Raw genomic sequence first — 21,941 nt, 5'->3', positions numbered from 1 at the left:
TATAACACTTTCTTAAATGGCTTTTTAATGTGTATGTGAGAAGATGATTGCTAGTCTATAGTAACACTGAATTGTTTTTGAAAATGGTATGTTTTACGTTACTTTTTACCTCTAGGAGGTAAAGAAGCATATTCACATAGAGATTTGGCGTGCAATGGAAATGTGAAAAATAACGGCTCAAAATTGTGTTGTGTTGGATCACAACACTTCTGTGTTCGACTGTATATTTCTTTACTTCTCTCCTGCATTGCAGATGGTCTTAGTCAGGAGGCCACTGCTTGGTTTGACCCTCAGACACCTTCATTCGATCATTGGAGCGACAGAAGGAGGCAGGTTTGAGCCTCTGGCTGCTGTGCTCATTAGCTATAATTTTGCTGTTGTGGTTATGATATCATCCACTGTTTCTTTTTTACAATCCCCCCCCCGCGCGCCTTTCTTTATTACAGAAACACTATCCTGTGTCCTTTGGCAAGGGCTGAAAGCATCACCCAGCTTAAACCTATAGTTTTAGACAAGTTAGATTTTGCTTGTCATACTTAATAGCTGCGGCCATTGGCCTGACTTTCAAATTGGGAAGCATCTCTGGTTTTTCAACGCCAGAGGTGTGATGTCTTCCGGGGGGGGGGGGGGGGACTCTTCCTTGCTGTTTTATATACCTTGCAGGGGTTGGCTGATGGGCGGAGGGTGCCCGAGCGATTGACATGCGGCTGCGATTGCTTGCAGCTGGCAGCCCGCAGGCTAGGAGAAAAGCTCTTTCAGCCATTGTTCGGTGGAGAAAAAAAAAAATGTTCCTGGAGATGTGTGGAAGATTAGTGTACCCTGCCATTCCATTTTGTGGCTTCCTGTTTTGGAAGTGGAATTCTTTGAGGATACGCAAAAAGCCTCACTGTAGAAAAATCCATCAGGGTTAACCCTCTCCTTCCTGGGCAACTCTAACCCTTCCGCACAGTGGTTTTTACGTGCTTATGTCTGAAGGAAAACGGTTGGAAAGATTGTGATTCCAAACAATCGCAAAGAAAGAACTGTATTCTGCTTTTTACATCTTCATAGTTCTTTATTTACATATTTTACATGCAGATTATCCCAATTCATTCTGAAAAAGGACTTTTTTTGTTGTGCAGAAGAAAACAATTCTTTGGATAACTGAACTATTACTCCATGAAGGACAAGGATTGTTTCATGTTATAGTATGATGACGGTGTTGGGTTAGAGTGCAGTCCAACAAGAGATGGATAAGTGCCGTCTTTGCTTTGCTTTTGCAAGTGACAGTAGGAGTTTTTTTTTTTTTTCTCTTATGGGAATCTAACTAATGTTTCAGTCATTTATTTACTGTTATATCACTGCTTTTATGTTTTGGTCTTGCTTTTTTGTCTTGACAGGCATTGTGACTGAATGGTCCGAAGTTAATTTAGTTGCCCCATCACAAATAGTGCGTCTGTGAGCATGATTTGCTGTAAAAGTCATCTGCTTCACGGAGCATTATGAGGGCTGGGCTGCAACAGTGTGGGCTGCCTTGGCCACACAAGTGGAATGACGTGACTAATTTTGGTTTAAAGTGAATGATTTAGCTATATTTAAGGTAAAAGGTTTTGTAAATATTCAATATCTTATTTTAAAATTGCAAAGAAGGTATTGATATGCGCAGTGATTGAACAAGTATCGCCAATTAAAAAAAAAATGTAAAGTTTACCATGCTTGAATAGTGTACAAGGAAAAAGTCAAACTTGGTTGATGGAAAAATATTAACTTTGTTTGTAATTTCATAGGAATGTATGACATCATGTCTTACTGTAGGTCATTTGTAAGTTCTAGCAGTTTTTTGCTGTTCTTACAGAAACTGGCTTGCATGGTGAGATGGATTTTGCTCTCGGGGGTGGAGTACATGTGTCTCGAGATGTAGTCTGGCAGTGTCCCCAGTTCAGGTTGGGGGACCTCAATAGGAATCACTCGGAAGTGGGTTCGGAATTAATTCCAAATAAATTACTTTATGATGAAGGCATCCATTGAAGTTGATGGAGACGGAAGACATGAGAAACTGGTGAATGAACCCGGAAACATCGTCATTTGGTTATGATGATGGTTTGTCCCAGGTCATCTTCAAGCATGCACTCAATGTCCAAATCCATCCATCAATCTATCCTGCCATCCATCTACTAGCTGCTTATCTCGGGCAGGATTGCAGAGGGGCCTGGAGCCCGTCCCAGGCAGCGCTGGGCACAAGGCTGGTGTCAATCATGGATGGGATATCTTGCTTAAATATGAACTGCCTTTGGTTTACATTGATCTATCCCCTCCATTAGGATTTTTTAGCAATGATACCTGAATATATTAGGATTCTTCCTTACCTGGTATGAAAGATGAACGTTTCATCGCAGGACATTGCCCATTATGAAAGTGCTGTACTGACATAAACCAGGCTGGGTTCTTCTCTTCCCCGGATGCTGGGGAACACATACAGTTTTGGGACCGGTCCACCATCACCGCAGACGTTTTGCTTGTTAAGACAGTCATACAAAACTGAAGTAGTGATGCATAACAAAGGGCAGTTTTGACATTAATGTAAGAGTGACGAAATGGAACTGATTAAACTTGGAGACCATTTGGCCCAAAAAATAAGCAGCACCGCATAGTGGCTGCAAAAGGAATGGTGGAAGCAGACCACATCTGACATTGTAAATGTGATGAGTCAGTTATTATTACTGCTTCAGAAAACATTATGTGGATTTACACCTGATCTTCATTTTCAAGCAAATTACCCCAAAAATGAATCAGTAGCACTTTGCGGTGGCTGGAAACGGCATCTGTAGAAGACACTTGGTCTTCTGAACACAGTAACTCTAAAAGTATTTTGTAGATCTTATTCAAACTTTGCCTCTATGTTATAGGGGTTAGATGCTGGATGTGGTAACATTTTGAGACCAATCACCCCAAAATGGAAGCAGTGCTGCACAGGGATAGCAATAAACGCACGTCTACACGTGATACCACTAACAGAATAGCTGGAAAAGTATTTAACGGGTCTTTTTCAACATTTGCCGACATGACAGACAGACGGTTGTTAGGGTGAGGATCTGGACCTGATCAAATTTTGAGACCAGTCGCATTAAAGCTGAAGCAGTGCTGCAGAGGGATGGAAGGGGAGCTCAGACCCTTGGTCTTGTCAGCACGATGACAAATTACATGTTCAGTCTTTTCCAAACTTTGCAGGTTCGTTGTACGGGCAAATTTCACCAGAAAGAAACAATGACACTTAGTGAAAGCAAAGAGAAGGATGAGATGCTGATCACCAAGGATTATCCTAATGAGCAGCATAACTTTTTATTACTTTATTTACTCTATTTGATCTTTGGCATATCTTGTTACAACTTCACAGTGACATTATATGGGTGAAAATCTACACCTGAAAAACTTCCCCATGATAGACCCCGACTCAAGCTGAAATTGGAACTGCACAACAGAGAGCAGCCGAGGGCACAGACAGAGGCTACCGCCGCCATCTTGTGAACACAGCCATCTGTCACCTAAACATATTCTGTGGATCTTTCTGCAAACCTCCCAGGAAAATTGTACAGATCAGTGATTCTAAAACTGTGGGATGCGAAATGATTTTCTGAATATTCTACAATAAAGTTAAAATTATCGGGCTTGCCCACTTTAGGGAGCTGTCTGAAGTCAGATTTTCAATATTAGACAAGTCTGCATGCACATAACAATTTTATTACCTTGTAAACAGTCTTTTGGGTTTACAGACTACTCTAATGCTTTTGATGTAGCTCATTTTAGCTTTCCATCCATTTTCTGAAACCACTTGTCCTCTTCAGGGTGGTGGGGGGTCCAGAGCCTTTGGGAACAAGGTGGGGAACAACCCAAGATGGGGCACTAACCCATCACAGGGCAAAAGGCAGGGAACAACCCAGGATGGGGCGCCAACCCATCACAGGGCACAAGGCGGGGAACAACCCAGGATGGGGCGCCAACCCATCACAGAGCACAAGGCAGGGAACAACCCAGGATGGGGCGCCAACCCATCACAGGGCACAAGGCAGGGAACAACCCAGGATGGGGCGCCAACCCATCACAGGGCACAAGGCAGGGAACAACCCAGGATGGGGCGCCAACCCATCACAGGGCACACTCAAACACCTATGGGCAATTTGCCAACTGCAGTTGGCTTCAGCATGTTTTGGGACGGTGGGGGACAAACCAGAGTACCCAGAAAAAACCCCACACACAGAACCTCAGCGGAGACTCGAACCCGGGTCCCAAAGGTGTGAGGCCGCAGTACTAACCGCCGCACCACCATGCCACTCGTCATTTTAGGTGTATAATGGACTAATATAGATTTGGCGTAAGATTTCTTGCGCGATCGTCTGTGTCCGAAGGCCTGAGTGGCGCCTGGCAGATGCTTGACAGTTTGCATCCCTGATATTATTTCGTTGCTAGATTCCCCAGTTTTTATTGTTTTGCGAATTTAATTGTCAGGTTTTTTTGGAAATGTGGGGAGAGTGGGTAAGGTGGGTTTTAATATTTTCATTATACAGTGGACATTTTTTATTCAGTTCATTTTTGTTCAGTTGTGCGCTTGAGTTTAGTATTTTGTGGACACTTTAAGCTAAAACACAGTGTTATGTTTCCTGTAGCTTAACAGCCACAGCATTGCTCTAACAATACAGAGCTCCTGTGTTCAAACCATAGAAAGTACACACAATAAATGTGTCTGATACATGTGCGTGGGGGGGGGGACTATCTATGGCTCCTTCTGGGCCCTGTCTATACCTTTAGTGCATGTTAAAGTTACTACTGGTATTTCCTGAAAAATGTGGGACATAGTGGAAAAATTAAACAGAATATAAATACTTAGGTATTAAAAAATATGAATAATATAAATTATATATTAAGACATTGACCTAAGTTGTATAGTTTGGTGAGTGTGGGATGAGTATGGATTGTGGCGGAGGGGGCCGTCTTGGGAATACAATGCTGTATTGTAGGGGTGTTTGTTTCAACATGCTCACAGTTACAGCGGGTACAAGTTCAGGCAAAAAGTACCGATGTAAAACATGCTTTTACCACTTAGAGAAAGCAGGATACTCTTTGGTTTAAATTACACATCAGCCACTTCACCTCTCTGTTGGACCAAAGGAAGGAATCTTTGCAGAATGTTATGATCAAGACAAAGTTTTCTCAAAGGCTGTATTGTTCATACTGGTCCTTGATTTCCCCATTTCCTTTTTTGTTTAGTCATTTTTTTGGGGGTATTTATGTATATTCTGTATATAACTGCCAATATACCTTTATCTGCTCTCTTAGGTGTTTTTATCATCTCATCAGATTGTTACGTGTCATTTATTTATGTGTGAATGTGTGGTTTGGTCATGGTGACAGTGAACAGGTGACTGAAATATTGAAATAAAGTAAATCATATCTGGGGAAGAGGAACAAGGTTGTATTGGGGGGGGCTGTTGGCATTTGGGGTGGCAGTGGGGGGGGGGGGGGTAGAGTGAGATAAGCGAATGCCAGTGCCGTGTACGTCATCGTTTCTACAACTTGCCAGTTTGCTTTTGGCCATATTGAGGGTTAGTCGGATGTGAAACCCAAGCAGCTGTCACTCCAGACACAGTGAGATGGTGACGCCCCCCCCCCAAGGTGGGCCTTACAAGAGCAGATGAAGCCCTCGCCTTCACCTGGGCCGTCCTGGTTGAGCCATCTGCCGGCGGGCAGCCCTGCGAGAGGGCAGGGAATGCGCAGGTAATGAGGAGTGTGGCGAGGACAAGATCTTTAATTAACCTGAGCGCAGGTATGAGGTCACCCAGCTGCAGTGATGTCACACTCGCTGTGCTCCGTCGCCTCATGCAAACACACCGGGGCTGACTTGCCAAACAAAAGCAAACGGACATTATGAAAAAGGCAGCAAATGAATTTCTCAGAGGGCGAAGCTGGTAGCTCGTCCTGTTCTTAATGTCTCCCCCCCCCCCCCCCCCCCTTTTATCTGCCTTATTGGTTTGCTGCTTCCAGTTTACGAATCCTTTATTAAGACCTCCGACAGCCAATTAATCAAAATGTGGCAGAGGGATGAAGCAAGTTGTTTCCTAAAGAGCTAGCCTCCTTGCTTGTCCTCTGGACACCCATGAGTCTTGACAATGTGCTCGCTGTTGGTAGATAACGTGTTTGTAAGCGATCGAAGGACGAGAAGAGAACACTCTCTCTCCTCCACCTCTGTACTGGGCCGCACATGATGTGCATGACTTAATTCAGGGCTTGTTCTGATATTGCAGAGCACAGGAAAACAATACCACATCTCAATCATTACTGCTGGATGTCAGATCGCTTCCATTTCTGCAATTTCATCTGTGCTTTTTACTGGAAGTGCGTTTCTTGTGCACGTGTAATGGATGCACCAGTACACCTCAGCAAATGTTCACACACACACAGCTTGCACGTTGGATGGTGTAGCGCCTGGAAGAGGAAAACAATTTGTCAGCATGTGACGGGGATCTGACCTGACAGTTGGGTTCTGACTATGCTGTCACGGAGCACATGGCCTTACTTGAGTCCTGTCTAAGACTGGCAGACGTGACAAGCTTATATAGGCTGGTAATCAGATGTTTTTCTGATACAGGCATGGCTAACACAGCTAGCAGAGGATGTGTTTCTGAGACCACCAAAATCCATTCTTTCACTTCACAAATTTGTAATATTTCCAGAAGAATTTTGGGGAGGAGAAGACTATTGGAGATGATGTTTGGTTGTCTGTTTTGTACGTATGCTGCTATGCGTTAGGAGACTGATATTTAGCAACTGTTTCTAAAATGGGTCACTTACTGATGCTTGTGACTTTTACATCATATGTACAGTTGTGGCCAAAAGTTTTGAGAATAACACAAATATTGGTTTTCACAAAGCTTGCTGCTTCAGTGTTTGTAGATCTTTTAGTCAGATGTTTCTATGTTATACTGAAGTGTAATTACAAGTATTTCATAAGTGTCAAAGGCTTTTATTGACAGTTACGTTTATGCAAAGAATCAATATTTGTAGTTTTGGCCCTTTTTCAAGACCTCTGCAATTTGCCTTGACATAATGTCAATCAACTTCCGGGCCAAATCCTGACTGATGGGGATTTTCCAGGCCATGGACCCAAAATGTTGCTGTTTTGTTCCCTGAGCCATTTACTTATCACTTTTGCCTTATGGCACGCTGCTCCATCGAGCTAGAAATGCATTGTTCACCACCAAACTGTTCTTGGATGGTTAGAAGAAGTTGCTGTTTTTCTTGAAGAGAAGTGGCTCTGATGCGCTTCTTGACTCACTGTGCATGCAGATGCACTCCCACCTGCCTGCTGCCAGTCCTGAGTGAGCTGTGCACTGGCAGTGCCCCGATTCTGCAGCTGAATCAACTCCCTGGCACTTGTAACGGTCCTGGTGCTTGCTGGACTTCCCTGGGCGCCCTGAAACTGCCTTCACAACAATTGAACCTCTCTCCTTGAAGTTCTTGATGATCCGATAAATGGTTGATTTAGGTGCAGTCTTACTAGCAGCAATATCCTTGCCTGTGAAGCCCCTTTTTGTGCAAAGCAGTGATGACTGCATGTGTTTCCTTGCGGGTAACCGTGGTTAACAGAGGAAGAACAATGATTTCAAGCACCACCCTCCTATTAAAGCATCCAGTCTGTTATTCTAACTCAATCAGCATGACAGAGTGACCTCCAGCCTTGTCCTCATCAACACTCTCACCTGTGTCAAGGAGAGAATCCCTGAAATGATGTCAGCAGGTCCTTTTGTGGCAGGGCTGAAATGCAGTGGAAATGGGTTTTTGGGATTAAGTTCATTTCATGGCAAAGAGGGACTTTTGCAATTAATTGCAATTCACCTGATCACTCTTCATAACAAAACAGAGGCAGCAGACTTTGTCATTCTCAAAACTTTTGGCCACGACTGTAGGATATGGGGCTTATAGGAGCATGGAGATAAATATCTCTAGTATACAGACATTTCATTTGAATTATTTTAAACAGAACAACTCCAAAATGTTTGCTTCTTATTTTCATATTTTAAGGGCTTAAAGCTATCTTTAGTTGTAGATAAATATGCACAACTACAATCCTCTATTCTACATCATTGTCTCATTGAGCAATGTCCGACTACTTCCGGAGTGCGGAAAAATGTCCACCCCAATGGTCAGCGGGCGTTAAGGTAAGAATGAGTGAGCACTAATGATTGCCTCCCCCTCTATGACAGGACGGGGGCCCCGATGATGCAGAAGGGACACCAGCGCCCCCCAGTGCGGCAGCCGTGATTCGCTATGAGTACCATGTGCTGTATTCCAGAAGCTTCCAGACCCCGACGTTGTACTTCAGAGCCTCGACGTTAGGTAGATGGGCAGCGGCAGGCCGTCTTTCAGTGGGACCCCTTTCATTAACCCCTTCCCTCCCGCCTTAACTGGAGATGGGTATTCTGTAATCCTGTAGCAGGTGGTACTGTTGCTTTAACGCTGTATATGTGTCAAGTTTTCTGTGTTCGTCTTGGTCTCCTCTCGATTTTAAGTGATCTCCATTGCTAGTGAATGGAAAAAATAATAACCCCAGCTTCATTCTCAATTGTAGATGGCCGGTCGCTGTCCCTAGAAGAGATTTGGGATGGCGTTCACTCAAACTACAGACAGCGGCTGCTACACGCACCCTGGGACTCCATCACTCAGCAGGTATGTCCTGCACTCCTTCTCCAGCTTCCCTCTGTTTCTCCATTTTATTTTCTTTCCCTCTGTCTTCCATTATTTTCCCACCCGGTGACAATATTTAGTTACCTATAATACTAGCATTGACTTTCACTGGATGCTCTGTGGTGCCTCATTATGACATCTGCTTAGAGCACCTGACGGGGGGGGGGGGATGTGGAGGGTTATTCAGCTGGTTAGGGATTTAGAATGTGCTAATAAACCTGAGTGGCAATTAAAAGGGCAGCGAATCCCAGCACGGGGCTTCTCCAGCGTCAGCAGAGTTTAGCTACTTGTTTTTTTTGTTTTTTTTTTTTTGCGTAACATTACTTGAGATGAACAAGAGAAGAAACAAAAACAACATCAAGGAAATCAAGGTGGAATTTTTGGTAAAATGGAGGATGTGGCGCTTGATTAAGTAACAGTAGCATGATATCTGGAAATATCCATAATGGAAAAAAAAACACACTGGTTTAATTAAAGCCAAATCATTAAGAAAGAGAGCAGGAACGGCTTTCTTAAGTCCTACTTTGGTTTTTCTTGACTGGAAAGCATCTTTATCTTGTACTAATTTGCTGCACTTTTTATAGGGTTTTTGCGTGAGCTCGGCACGCGCACATCATTTTTGTCCTCGCTTGTTTTTGTGTGTGTGAGAAATTTAGCAAAATTGAGTGAAGAGGAGAAAAGCAAACTGGACATTGCCTTTGGAGTCGATAGAGATGATAATGAGCAAAAGTGATTGACAATACTTTTGTGGCAAAGCCACCAACTTATTTTACAGATGTTATATTTGGCTATAGTTTGTTTTGGTAAGTTATCAATTCCTTTTTCAATTTATAAATATCTCAGTATTTATTAGAAAAAATAACACTGTTTTTTGCAAAAATAACAAGGAAGCAGAAGCCTCATCCAGAAGAGAGACACCAGAGCCCTGCCCTGGAGCCAGGCCTGGCGGGGAACTCGATGGCAAGCGGTGCTTGGGCCTCTACCCACAAACCAAAAGTACTCGTGGTATCATTCTCCTTTGGGCCCACGACATGCAGGAGGACTCATGAAGGTCCAGTGCATTTGGATCTGCTGGCACTCTAAGGCGGTGGTCTTGGAGGACTGATACCCAGCTACCAAAATTGGCTTTAGGAACATGGAATTTTTCCCAGGTGGGAAAGGAGCCTGAGCTGGAGCGGGAGGTAGAGAGATGCCGTCTAGATATAGTTGGACTTGCCTCAACACATGGCTTGGGGTCTGAAACGAAAACTCCTGGAAAGGAGCTGGACTGCATTCCACTCTGGAGATGTTGTGAAAGTGTGGATTTGGTACTTGTATGTTGGCGCTCACCCTGGAGAACGAGAGGGTTGCAGTCACTTTGACTTTGAGTCAGGGGACAGGCTCTGACTGTTGTCTGTGCTAATGCACTGAACATCAGTTGAGATTATCCAGCCTTCTTGGAGACTTCGGATGGGCTGCTGGAAGGTGTTCCACTGGGGAATTTTATCACTCATATGGGTAATGACAGTGAGGCCTGGAAGGGTGTGATTGAGAAGAATGGCCTGCACAGTCTGGACCCCGAGTGGTGCTATGTTACTGGACTTCTGTGTTAGACGCGATTTGAATGTTTTGAAGAGGAGAGCTGAGCTGTTGACTGATCACCACCTGGTGGTGAGTTGGATCATATAATGAGGGAAGATGCCAGGCGGACCTGGTAGACCCAAACATGTAGTATGGGTGTTCTGGGAGTGTTTGGCAGATGCCCCTGTCCAGCAGAACTTCTGTATTCTGAGGTAGGCTAGAGACATTGAGCTCAAGTGGCCCATGTTCCATGCTTCCATTTCTGTATGATCTATTTCTAATGTTCTATTTCTATAGCTGTAGGGATATTGGTAGCTATCATGGCAGCAACCCTCAAACCTGGTGGTGAACATCAATGGTAAGGAGAGTCATCAGGCTGAAGAAGGCCTTCCAAGCTTGCTTAGCTTGTCGGTCTCCAGAGGCAGCTGCTGGGTGCTGGCAGGCCAAACAGAGTGCAGCTTTAGCAGTAATGGACGCAAAATACTCAGTGTATGAGCAGTTTAGTGAGGCCATAGAAATTGAAGAGGTTCCAGCAAACCACCAGGAGACTCATGAGGAGGAAGCAGAGGATGTTCTTATGTTCTTATTGCTGTTGCCATGCTGTTTATAGTAGTGATTGAGTACTGTTGACCTAAACTGGGATTGGCTGGTGGAAGAAGCACTTTGAGGGCCTCCTTAATCACGCTGATGCGCCTTTTTTGGAGGAACTAGAGTCAGAAGACTCTTACCCATCACTAGGACTGAGGTCACTGAGGTAGTCAAACTCTTCAGGGGTTAGGCTCCAGGGGAAGATGATATTTGATATTTGAAGGCTCTTGATGTTGTTGGGCTGTCTTGTTTGACACACCTCTTAAACATTACGTGGTGGTTGGGAACAGTGCTTTTGGATTGGCAGACTGGGGTGGTGGTCTCAGTCTTTAAGAAAGGGGTCTGAAGGATGTGTTCCTCCCGGGGAAGGCCTACATTAGAGAGGAGGATTCATCCAAACCCTGGATTCAGGAGGAGCAATATCTGGTCGTGGAACACTGAACCATCTCTTCACCCTCAGAAGGATACTGGAGGGTTCGTGGAAGTTTGCCCATTCAATCTATATGTGTTTTATGGACTTGGAAAGCATACAATTGTGTCTCTCAGGGGGTGCTGTGGGGGGGTGCTTTGGAATTTTAGGGTGCAGGGTCTGCTACTATGGGTCGCTGTATAAGTTGAGCAAAAGCTTGGTTTTCCTTGTTGGCAGTAAGACTGCTGCCCCCATGTCTGTCCTGGTGGGGAATATATGTCTGCAATAATACAAGCATTTCATATCGCAAATTGAATTTTTTCCAGTATTGTTCAGCCCCCCACCCCAGCCTCATGCGCAGGGATTGGGTCAATGCCCCCCTGCAACCCAGAACAGGATAATTGATTATATGATGGAGTTTTTTAGATCACATTACACATACTCAGGTTGTTCATACGTTTAGCATTTTGTTTCTGTGCGCAAGGTATCTGACTTGGGTGGAATCAGTTGTAATATGTATTTGGGGGGTTTCATATTGCTGTGTTCCTGAATTATAACAGCAGCAATACAGGCAGTCTGAACTATAGTTCTTCTTCTAATGACCTTTAAATCTTAAATGCTAAACGTTTTAAATTTAAATTATATCAATTTCTGGAAAAAAACCAAAAAAAAACATTCAAAATCCAATTTGTGTTTATTCTGAAATAAGAATAAAATGACTTTACTGAATAGAGCAAAGCAAGCTGTGTAGGTATTCAGGAAACGGGCTCAGCAGAAAATGGCAAGTAAATCGTTTGCTGACCTTGGAAGCGTTTTGTTGCAAGTGCAAAGTATGAGAGCCGCCCGTTCATACCTGCAGCTCCGGTGCCGCTGGGGACAGTGGGCTGGGGGCCGAACGGCCCCCACGTGCGGATTTCTGCGGTGCTGTGGGCGTTTACTGCCAGTACGCCGCTGCCGCATTAGCATTTCAATGGCCGCCCTCATCACGACGGTACATCTACTGTGATTATTAATGGAGAGCCACGGAGGGTGACTCAGAGCGAAAACAGCAATTGCAACACTGCGGAGGAAAATCGAGGCTTTTTAATAGCAGGGTGAAAGCAATTCCAAAGGCTTCCAAAATTTAAGAAGTTAACAAAAGTCATGGCAGATGTATAGGATTATACTTACAGGACTGTAAAACTGTTGAAGAGCCATCATCATTGAATATTTCAAAGGGTTTGAACCATATTGAAATATTTCATTTACTGTGGTCTATTTGCGCATCTCTGTAAGGAAAACACAATTTTTTTTTCCTTTTTAAAGCCATAAAGATTTTGAATAGTTATGATGTAGTGGGGTGACACCATGGCCTGGCGTCCCAGTGCTGGGTGTTTGAATCCCTCCCCCATTCTGGGCAGAAATCAGGTGACTTAACTCGTTTCAGTTCCTGGTAGTGTGTGACTGAGTGAGCCGGTGCTCGTGCCCCGTGTGAGCAACTGGCATCCTTTCCTGGGCCTGCTTATGGGAATCCGCTACCCAATAGCATATTTTTAGGCGAATGAACCCTGCAAAGCTAAACACCCTGGTATCTGTGGCCATGAGCTAATAATGTTGCTTGCTGTGACATACAGTGCATTCCAAAATTATTGGCATCCTTGGTAAATAAATGTGAAATGGGCTGTGAAAGAAGTCTTTATTCTCTTGACCTCTCATTCAAAATATATAAACATCCAACTGTTCACAAGTAAAATAAGTGAAAGGAAAAAAATTATCATAAAACAAATATTTTTCTCAAATATGTGTACCACAATTATTGACCATTGATTTAATACTTTGTGCAGCCCCCCCTTTACTGAGAGAACGTTCTGAGTATTCTTGTATCATGCTTAGTATTATGCTTAATGAGCTTGGAGAAGAAATGGCCAGGAATCTGAGGCCATCCTTCCATATAGAATCTCTCCTCTTCCTTCTGATTTTGAGGTCCACGTTTGGGAGGCAACAGGGCTGTCTGAGGAAAAAGTTGCTGTTGCTCCAACATCATCGTTCCCAGTTTTCTTACATCGGATTAAGTGTCTTTTCTTGATATAATAATTGTGTGTTTATCATTACAAAATCACAATGCTACATTTTAGCCAAGACCATTGTGATCTTTATGGTCCACACAATTGACAACCTGCGTTTTTTTTTGTGGGTCTGGATTTTGATGCTCTGGGATCACAATGGATCTCTGCAGTTTTCTAACTGTTCCATTGAAAGTTCTATAATGTAGCTAATCACCAACAGTAATCTGCGATCATTATTATGGCCAAAAATTCTTTTTCACATTTTTCCCTCAATAGCTCAATTTCACAGTTTTGTTAATTAAACACTATATGGATACAAGTATTGGGACATCTGGCCATTACACCTACAATAACTTTTATGACATTCCATTCTAAATCCATAGGCATAAGTATGGAGTTGGTCCACCATTTGCAACAGCTGCCACTCTTCTGGGGAGGCTGTCCACAAGATTTTGGAGTTTATCTGTGGGAATTTTTGCCCATTCATCCAGAAGAGCATTTGTGAGGTCAGGCACTGATGTTGGATATGAAGGCCTGGCTCACAATCTCCATTCTAGTTCATCCCCAAAGGTGTTTGATGGGTTGAGGTCAAGGCTCTGTGTGGGCCAGTCAAGTTCTTCCACGCCAAACTTACCCAACCATATCTTTATGGACCTGGTTTGATGCACTAGGGGCACTGCCATGCTGAAATAGAAACGGGCCTTCCATAAACTGTTCCTACAAAGTTGGAAGCATAGAATTGTCCAAAATGTCTTAGTATGCTGAAGCATTTAAAGTTACCTTCACTGGAACTAAGGGGCCCAGCCCAACCCCTGAAAAACAACCCCATACCATTATCCCTCCTCCACCAAACTTTACAGTTGGCACAGCACAGTGTTCAGCTGGCATCTGCCAAACCCAGACTCGTCCATCAGACTGTCAGACAGTGGCATTGTGCTTTACACCACTCCATCTGATGCTTGGCATTGAGCTTGGTGATGTGAGGCTTGCATGCAGCTGCTTGGCCATGGAAGCCCAATTCATGAAGCTCCCAGCACACAGTTTTTGTGCCGAGGTTAATGCCAGAGGAAGTTTGGGACCCTGCAGTTATTGAGCCAACAGAGCGTTGGCGACTGTTATGCACTATGCACCTCAGGACTCAGTGACCCGCTCTGGTACATTATGTGGTCGTGCAGTTTCAGTTACTCCTAAATGCTTCCACTTTGCAATAATACCACTTACAGTTGACTGTAGAATATCTAGCAGGGAAAAAAAAACATCATGAACTGACTTATTGCAAAGGTGGCATCCTACCACGCTTGAATTAACTGAGCTCTTCAGAATGACACATTTTTTCACAAATGTTTGTGAACTTGACTGCATGGCGAGGTGCATGATTTCATAGACCTATGGCTATGGGTCTGAATGAAACATCTGAATTCAATGATTAAGAGGTGTGTCTCAATACTTTTTGTTCATATTGTGTACATTGTTTTAAGTGATTAGTCTTGTGTCAACATCATAGAAGTATTCCTGGACTTGGTCTGAGTCTGTTTTGACTGTAGCTTATTTAATGTAGTTGAATTAAGATGTTAATTTAAGGGCAGAAACCTTTACTATATGAGGCACTCAGGAGCATGTATGGATATGTGTTCTTCTATCCTGGCGTGATTTCAGCTGAGATGAGCCTGGGTCTTGTTTTTTTTTAACTGTGCTGTCAGCTTTACATTGGAGTCTTGCCACATTTTCCAATGAGCATGATCGCGCCAGATATCTTTCCAAGATCATAGCCCCCACAACTCAAGTTATGTTCTCATACACTAGCTGTCAGGATGTTCATCATTGACAGAGATTTTAAACTTCAGACTGTTTAAACTGTCTTAAGCAGTGTGCTGGACGTGACAACCAATTTGCTTAGGCCTTGGTACTCAGTTATACTCAGCTGCAGCTGTGTCAGGAGTTTTTAATATGCTGTAAACTTAATATGGTTTCTATAAAGGTCAAGCTCAAAAACAGCTAACAGTTAGTGTAGAATCTATTTGGAAGTGGGGATACCCTGACATATTATTGATTGCAGTTATGTTTGGCTTTATTGAATCTTTAGTTTCTGTTTATACTGATGATATGAACAAGGATTGTTGAACATTGAACATGAAGAAGTGAGGTGATATTTTGTCTGAGTAGAGACTGATGAAATCACCTGAAGTGTTTAAGCTGCGATCTGAATTGTACCAGAAGCTGGACTCAAATCCAAGAATAGAAAGCTGTGATAAAGCTGTAACGTAATGAGAGATGGGTGCCATATCTGTTAAGGAAGCAGATTTGAAAAAAGGTTTCCGGTTACTTTCTAAATTGCTGGGTATAAGTGTTTCCTAAGTAACCAAGATTCCCGCACATGGGTAGATGACGATGGATAGATCAAAGTGATCCCTGCTTACATCATTTTCCTTTTATTCCTCTATGTAAAGGAACACCCCCTCCTTGGGCAGCCCTTCTTTGTTCTCCACCCCTGCCGAACACAGCAGTTTATGAGCCCCGTGCTTGAAGCCGCTCGCAACCAAAACAGGTTTGTTTCTTGCATGGTCATGCGTGCATCCATCCATCCATCCATCCATCCATAGATCCATGTGTGCATCCATCCATCCATCCATCCATAGATCCATGTGTGCATCCATCCATCCATCCATAGATCCATGCGTGCATCCATCCATCCATCCATCCATCCACAGATCCATGCGTGCATCCATCCATAGATCCATGCGTGCATCCATCCATCCATCCATGCGTGCATCCATCCATCCATCCATGCGTGCATCCATCCATCCATCCATGCGTGCATCCATCCATAGATCCATGCGTGCATCCATCCATCCATCCATGCGTGCATCCATCCATAGATCCATGCGTGCATCCATCCATCCATCCATCCATCCATGCGTGCATCCATCCATCCATCCATGCGTGCATCCATCCATAGATCCATGCGTGCATCCATCCATCCATCCATCCATGCGTGCATCCATCCATCCATCCATCCATCCATGCGTGCATCCATCCATCCACAGATCCATGCGTGCATCCATCCATAGATCCATCCATCCATGCATCCACAGATCCATGCGTGCATTCATGCATCTTTGTGAAGGGTGGCATGGTGGCTCAGTTGCCATATGTTCAGGGTTGGAGGTTCGAGTCCCATCTCCAGTCTGTGTGTAGAGTTTGCACGTTCCCCTTGCTTTACGCAGTTTTCACCTTGGTTCTCTGGTTTCCTCTTGCAGTCCTTTCAGTTTGGCAAATTTGCATCTTTAAATTGCCCATAGTATAGGCCTGTGAGTGTGTATATGCACGTGCATCTTGTCGGACCGGCATCCTGTCCGGGGTATACCCCAGCCTTGTGCACTGTGCTGCCTCGGATAAGCTCCACGCCCTCTGCAACCCTGTCTTAATTGAAATATTGTGAATCGTCCGTATGATCACTGCATAAGTATTCAAGACTACAAACATAGGCTACGTTCACGCTGCCAGCCACATCGTTCAATTCCGATTTTTTGCTCAGATCGGATTTGTCTATCTTGACGGTTCACATTCATAAGCACAAGTGACCTGCATCTGACTGTAATGTGAACACATCGGTCCTCCGAAACGTCACGCATGCGCACATTGATACGTTTTTACGCGGGTAAAAAGCTGGTTGTAAAATCAGCACGTTGTGCGGCCATGACCGCTGCGCTGATTCCAGTCTTTTGCCTCTTTAAACTTTGACTTCAGGTTCTTTATTTTTTTTTGGCATTGTAGCCACGTTCGTGTCCGCGCTGTGCCATTTCTTTGGCAATTATTTCAAATACTACTCTATTACGGTAGGTGCCTTCCAGTTTAGCTTGAACAGATTAATTTCCCCAAATATCAATTAAATCCCCACCTTCTCCATCCTTCCACTGACTTATCGCAGCTCTCCTCCATCTTTACCTTCCCGCGCTGCCGGTGCAGGCTGATGATGTCAGCGCATGCGTATAAGCAAAAAGCCACATGAATTCCGATCTCAGCGTCACATTCAGGTCGCATGGCCACGAATCGGATACGTATCCAATTTAGTACCACATATGAAAGTGGCACAAATCCGATTTGAAAAGATCAGATTTGCGTGTCCACACAGCCCTGAAAAGATCAGATCTGTGTCACATTAAGGCAAAAAATCCGATTTGAGTCACTTCAGCATGGCAGTGTGAACATGCAGGCACATGCATAAGCACAGTCACCTACTGACATGTTTATGGACTCCTCCCCCCCATCTAATCCTTACTCCTCCCACACCCGCCCAACCTCAGTGCGTGTGCGTGTGCGTGTGTGTGGATGGGGGGGGAGGTGTTCCCACACACAATAAATTTTGCTAAATGACAATAATGAAATATACCAGATATATTACCATAATACTATCAGAGCCTACTCTACTCTCCAAAAATCTTTATTGAGAGCTCAACATTGTGTGACTTGTCGCAATGTAATCAGGTTCACTGGATCTGTGCATGTTCTTTCACGTACCACCACTGACTAGGACCGTGGCTAAGTGAGACAATTAATTCCTCCATGATAAATTTCTCCCACCAGTTACTGGACTGCTACCAGTAATATTTGCTGAGCAGGGAGGTTGGTGACAAAAAAAAAACTTTATTTTAGAATATTCAGCAAATCATCTTGCACCAATAATTTGAGAACCACTGACCTATACAATGATCCTGGGAACTTTTAAAAATGATCCATACTTCCAAATTAACAAGATGGCTTCTGCAGCCTTAGTTTCCACTCTCTGTAGATTTTCATTCATACAATATTTTTGTGAAGTGGTATTAAGATCCTTCAAATATCCATCCATTTTCTGTAACCACTTGTCCTATTCAGGGTCGAAGGAGGTCTCAAGCCTGTCCTAATGGCTATGGGTGCAAGGCAGGGAACTACCCACCCCACTCACACACCAATAACACACACATGAAAGAAATTTAGAAAGTTCGGTTAACGTCAGCATGTTTTAGGAGAACCCGGAGGAAACCCTATGATGACATAGGAAGAACATGCAAACTCCACACACTTGGAGCCATGGTAATGACTCGAACCCTGGTCCCAGAGGTATGAGGCAACAGTGCTAACTGTGCCACTGAAAAGATCAAATAATGTGCACCTGAAAAGATCTAATAATGTGCCACTGAAAAGATCTAATTGACTGTGTCTGCAAAGCTTGACAAAGATCCATCAAATACTTTTTGTGTTATTGCGCTAAAGAGAAAGTGCTTGCGGCAGCAGATTAGCCCCAAAACCACATTTTCCTTGCCCGGGAAATACAATACATACAATACAAGTCATGAATATGTGTATAGGATACTGTAGCACATACAAAATGTGGTACGAATTTGGTGCTCATGCGTAATTTTAACTGAAGTCTGACTATAGTGAAGGCCATGTACTCTTCTTGTACAAAGATAGTTGATGTAACCATGGTGACAAGCTTTTGGGCAGCTGATGTGCTTCTTTTGGACAGATTATTTAGTTGTGCATGTCTTATTGGCCTACCTTTTTGCAGAAGCCTGAACTACATTGTGTCTTGGCTGAGCACCGTTGGGCCTGCGGTGGGGCTGCACATCCCCCTCAGTTACGCCACTGCGTCCTCTGAACCCAGCGGGCTGGATCCAGACTGAAGCGCCGCAGCACAGTAAGGGCATCTGGGCCTTTCTCAGCAGTGTCAGAGCCTGTAACAGAACTCCGAACTGGGCTGTAACCAGAGAATTGGACTGCGAACTGCTTCAGACTAGCCTCAGGCTTATGTGGGGCCTGTTCTGCATGCGCTGGACCCCTTTTCTTGTGTAAATTATATCTCATAACCAAGCAGGGGTTGTAAGTGCTCACTGCTGATTTCTGCTGCATGCTGTCAGCCTAAACAGAAGACTGTAGGTCATTTCCCAGTGTCATCTGTTATTGTGAATCATCAGGTAAAAGGTGCTATGTTATTATACTTTTTAACTGTCAATTGTGTGAATAGTGATATAATCCAAAATAAAAGTTCAAAACAAATCCATTCTTTCCACCCTGTTTCACACCCTGGAGGATAAAAGAATCTGACCTTGCAGGTTTGCAACTAATCTAGTAAACAGGGTGTGCTGCTGAACTGGTAAAAACAATGTTAAACTAATTCAGTTTATCTGTTTATCAGTTTGCTTTATTTCTTATTTAACATTCCCCTAATCTTTTCAGTATTTTGTGTTTTTGAAAAATTGAAAATGGTTGGGTGTTTCATGCATATAGGGGTGTTTGTGTGTACAGTATACGTATGTGCTGTGTATACCTGCCTTTGTGTGTATACGTGCGTGCTGTGTATACCTGCCTTTGTGTGTATACGTGCGTGCTGTGTATACCTGCCTTTGTGTGTATATGTGTGTGCTGTGTATACCTGCCTTTGGTGGGTATACGTGCGTGCTGTGTATACCTGCCTTTGTGTGTATACGTGCGTGCTGTGTATACCTGCCTTTGTGTGTATACGTGCGTGCTGTGTATACCTGCCTTTGTGTGTATACGTGCGTGCTGTGTATACCTGCCTTTGTGTGTATACGTGCGTGCTGTGTATACCTGCCTTTGGTGGGTATACGTGCGTGCTGTGTATACCTGCCTTTGTGTGTATACGTGCGTGCTGTGTATACCTGCCTTTGGTGGGTATACGTGCGTGCTGTGTATACCTGCCTTTGGTGGGTATACGTGCGTGCTGTGTATACCTGCCTTTGTGTGTATACGTGCGTGCTGTGTATACCTGCCTTTGTGTGTATACGTGCGTGCTGTGTATACCTGCCTTTGTGTGTATACGTGTGTGCTGTTTATACCTGCCTATGGTGGGTATACGTGCGTGCTGTTTATACCTGCCTTTGTGTGTATGCGTGCACGTGTCATCCTCCATGTATGTGTGCAGGTGTGTGGGAGAGAAGGGGCAGATTCAGCTGGGTGTGAGGAGCTCCGGGATACAGCAGTGAGGGGGTGGGGGGTCTATTTTGGGCGCGTGCGTAATGCAGCAGTGAAATCAGGGAGGAGATCCTCCCAGCGATGCACCAGTGCCACTAAATCAGGAGAGGGAACAAAGGCAGTGAGGTGACAGTCCCTTTCTGCGGGGAGGGTCTCAAACTGCATGAGCAAGAAGGCATTTCTGCCCATGAAAAATTTAATTTTTATGTATATCTGTGTTAAAATCCAATGAGACACTGGCTACTGGATGGAAGAAATGCTATTTATTCATTTTACTATTGCTTTAATTTTAATTTTACAGGGTCGTTTAGTCAAGGTAAACTGCATGTATAAGAGCTAAACTTTAAACATTGTGTTATGTGTCTCAATGCAATGTAATGTGGGGCAGAATGCAATTCTAACCAATCACATGGTAGTCCTTTAAGAACGGATAACCAATAAACATACAGAAAGGTTGACTGAGTTAGCAGAGCGCGCCACATGCTACTGCTTTGGTAATTTAATGAAAGATCTGTACGCTTTCTTGGTGTTAACTTGGTTGGTGTCAGAGACGCGGAAGAAAGTGAAAGCTCATCAATCACATCATCTCTTTAAAAAGGATATGAACACGGTAAAAATACGTCATTAGTGGGCCAGTACTTTGGCAATTTAAAGTCTGACACGCAACAGACAGGTGATGTGCACTGTAAATTCTGTCGTGTGCCAACGGGAACTGGAAATACTGCAAACTTATTTCCCAACTCTAAGTACTACCATCCAATAGACTCACAGACTGCAGCAATTAGGGTTTCCACTTTCAATCTGAAGAAATACGGGACAAATCACATCCCATATTGGTTCAATAATTTTACATTTCAGAACGGGACGTGAGGCAACCAGAGGTCAACGCTACGCCGAATTCTGAGGAACATTATGAATGAATTTTTTATTTTTTTTGCTCACCACCAGCATATTATTGCCACACTGGAGGTACCCATCAGGCATGTTGTCCCCAACCCTGTAAATTATATAGTTTCCTTTATCAGTCATGTATTGCAGTGTTACTGTACTGTATGTAATGTCATGTGTAATGTTGATTCTTGTAAATAGTGGTACGTGTGTGGCCCCCGGGTGTTGGGGTGGTGGGGGCGTCCAGCGCGGTGGGCAGTGTGTGTCGTGAGTGGTGGGTGTTGTATGTCTGTATTCGATCCTCCTAAGCGCTGTAAATAAAGAGCGATTCTGTTCAACCAAAGCCTGATTCGTTCCTCGTCGCTGCCGGGATCCCCCACTCTGCCAAACATTACAGTATTTATAAATGTACCCTATGTACATTTATAATTTACCTTGCACGGACAAGTTGATGATCCCGGGTGGAAACTCCATCAGCAATGTCAAATCTGTTCCCGGCAAGGAGCGAGGCAGTCAGAAAAACAAGTTTTTTTGTATGGGCTGTGTATTAAAATTTGGTTTCATTTTGCTGTCCATTAAATTTGTGGTCTTTTTTTATACTTGGGATTCCCCTTGATTAGATTCAAATTGAATTTTAAGCAAGAATGGAGTCTTTAAGTAAAGAAACATTATATTGATTCGAATTATATCGCGATTATTATGATATTGACTGATATGAAAAAAAATACCACGATAAAATATAGATATTAGGACCAGCTCTC

General features: G+C 43.8%; 1 protein-coding gene across 6 annotated transcripts in view; it reads left to right on the top strand.

The window, feature by feature from the left end:
• The window catches only part of atg10 (ATG10 autophagy related 10 homolog (S. cerevisiae)), a 44,624-nt gene extending 23,101 nt beyond the window's left edge, over positions 1-21,523 (top strand). For 5 of the 6 annotated variants that reach the window (XM_023843094.2, XM_023843084.2, XM_072714136.1 and 2 more), the window contains 4 exons: positions 8,235-8,367; positions 8,600-8,697; positions 15,765-15,862; positions 18,869-19,356. In XM_023843094.2, the coding sequence (XP_023698862.1) occupies positions 8,235-8,367; positions 8,600-8,697; positions 15,765-15,862; positions 18,869-18,983 (444 nt within the window). In that variant the 3' untranslated portion in view covers positions 18,984-19,356. Of the gene's footprint in view, positions 1-8,234; positions 8,368-8,599; positions 8,698-15,764; positions 15,863-18,868; positions 19,357-21,150 lie in introns of those variants that run through there. The other variant, XM_023843064.2, reaches the window with a different exon arrangement.
• The last annotated feature ends 418 nt before the right edge of the window (positions 21,524-21,941 follow it).

This window comes from Paramormyrops kingsleyae, chromosome 7 (genome assembly GCF_048594095.1).
Source record: "Paramormyrops kingsleyae isolate MSU_618 chromosome 7, PKINGS_0.4, whole genome shotgun sequence".
NCBI classification, from domain to species: Eukaryota; Metazoa; Chordata; class Actinopteri; order Osteoglossiformes; family Mormyridae; genus Paramormyrops; species Paramormyrops kingsleyae.
The sequence above is the reverse complement of the archived record's forward strand: the minus strand, read 5'-3'. Positions and strand labels throughout refer to the sequence as shown.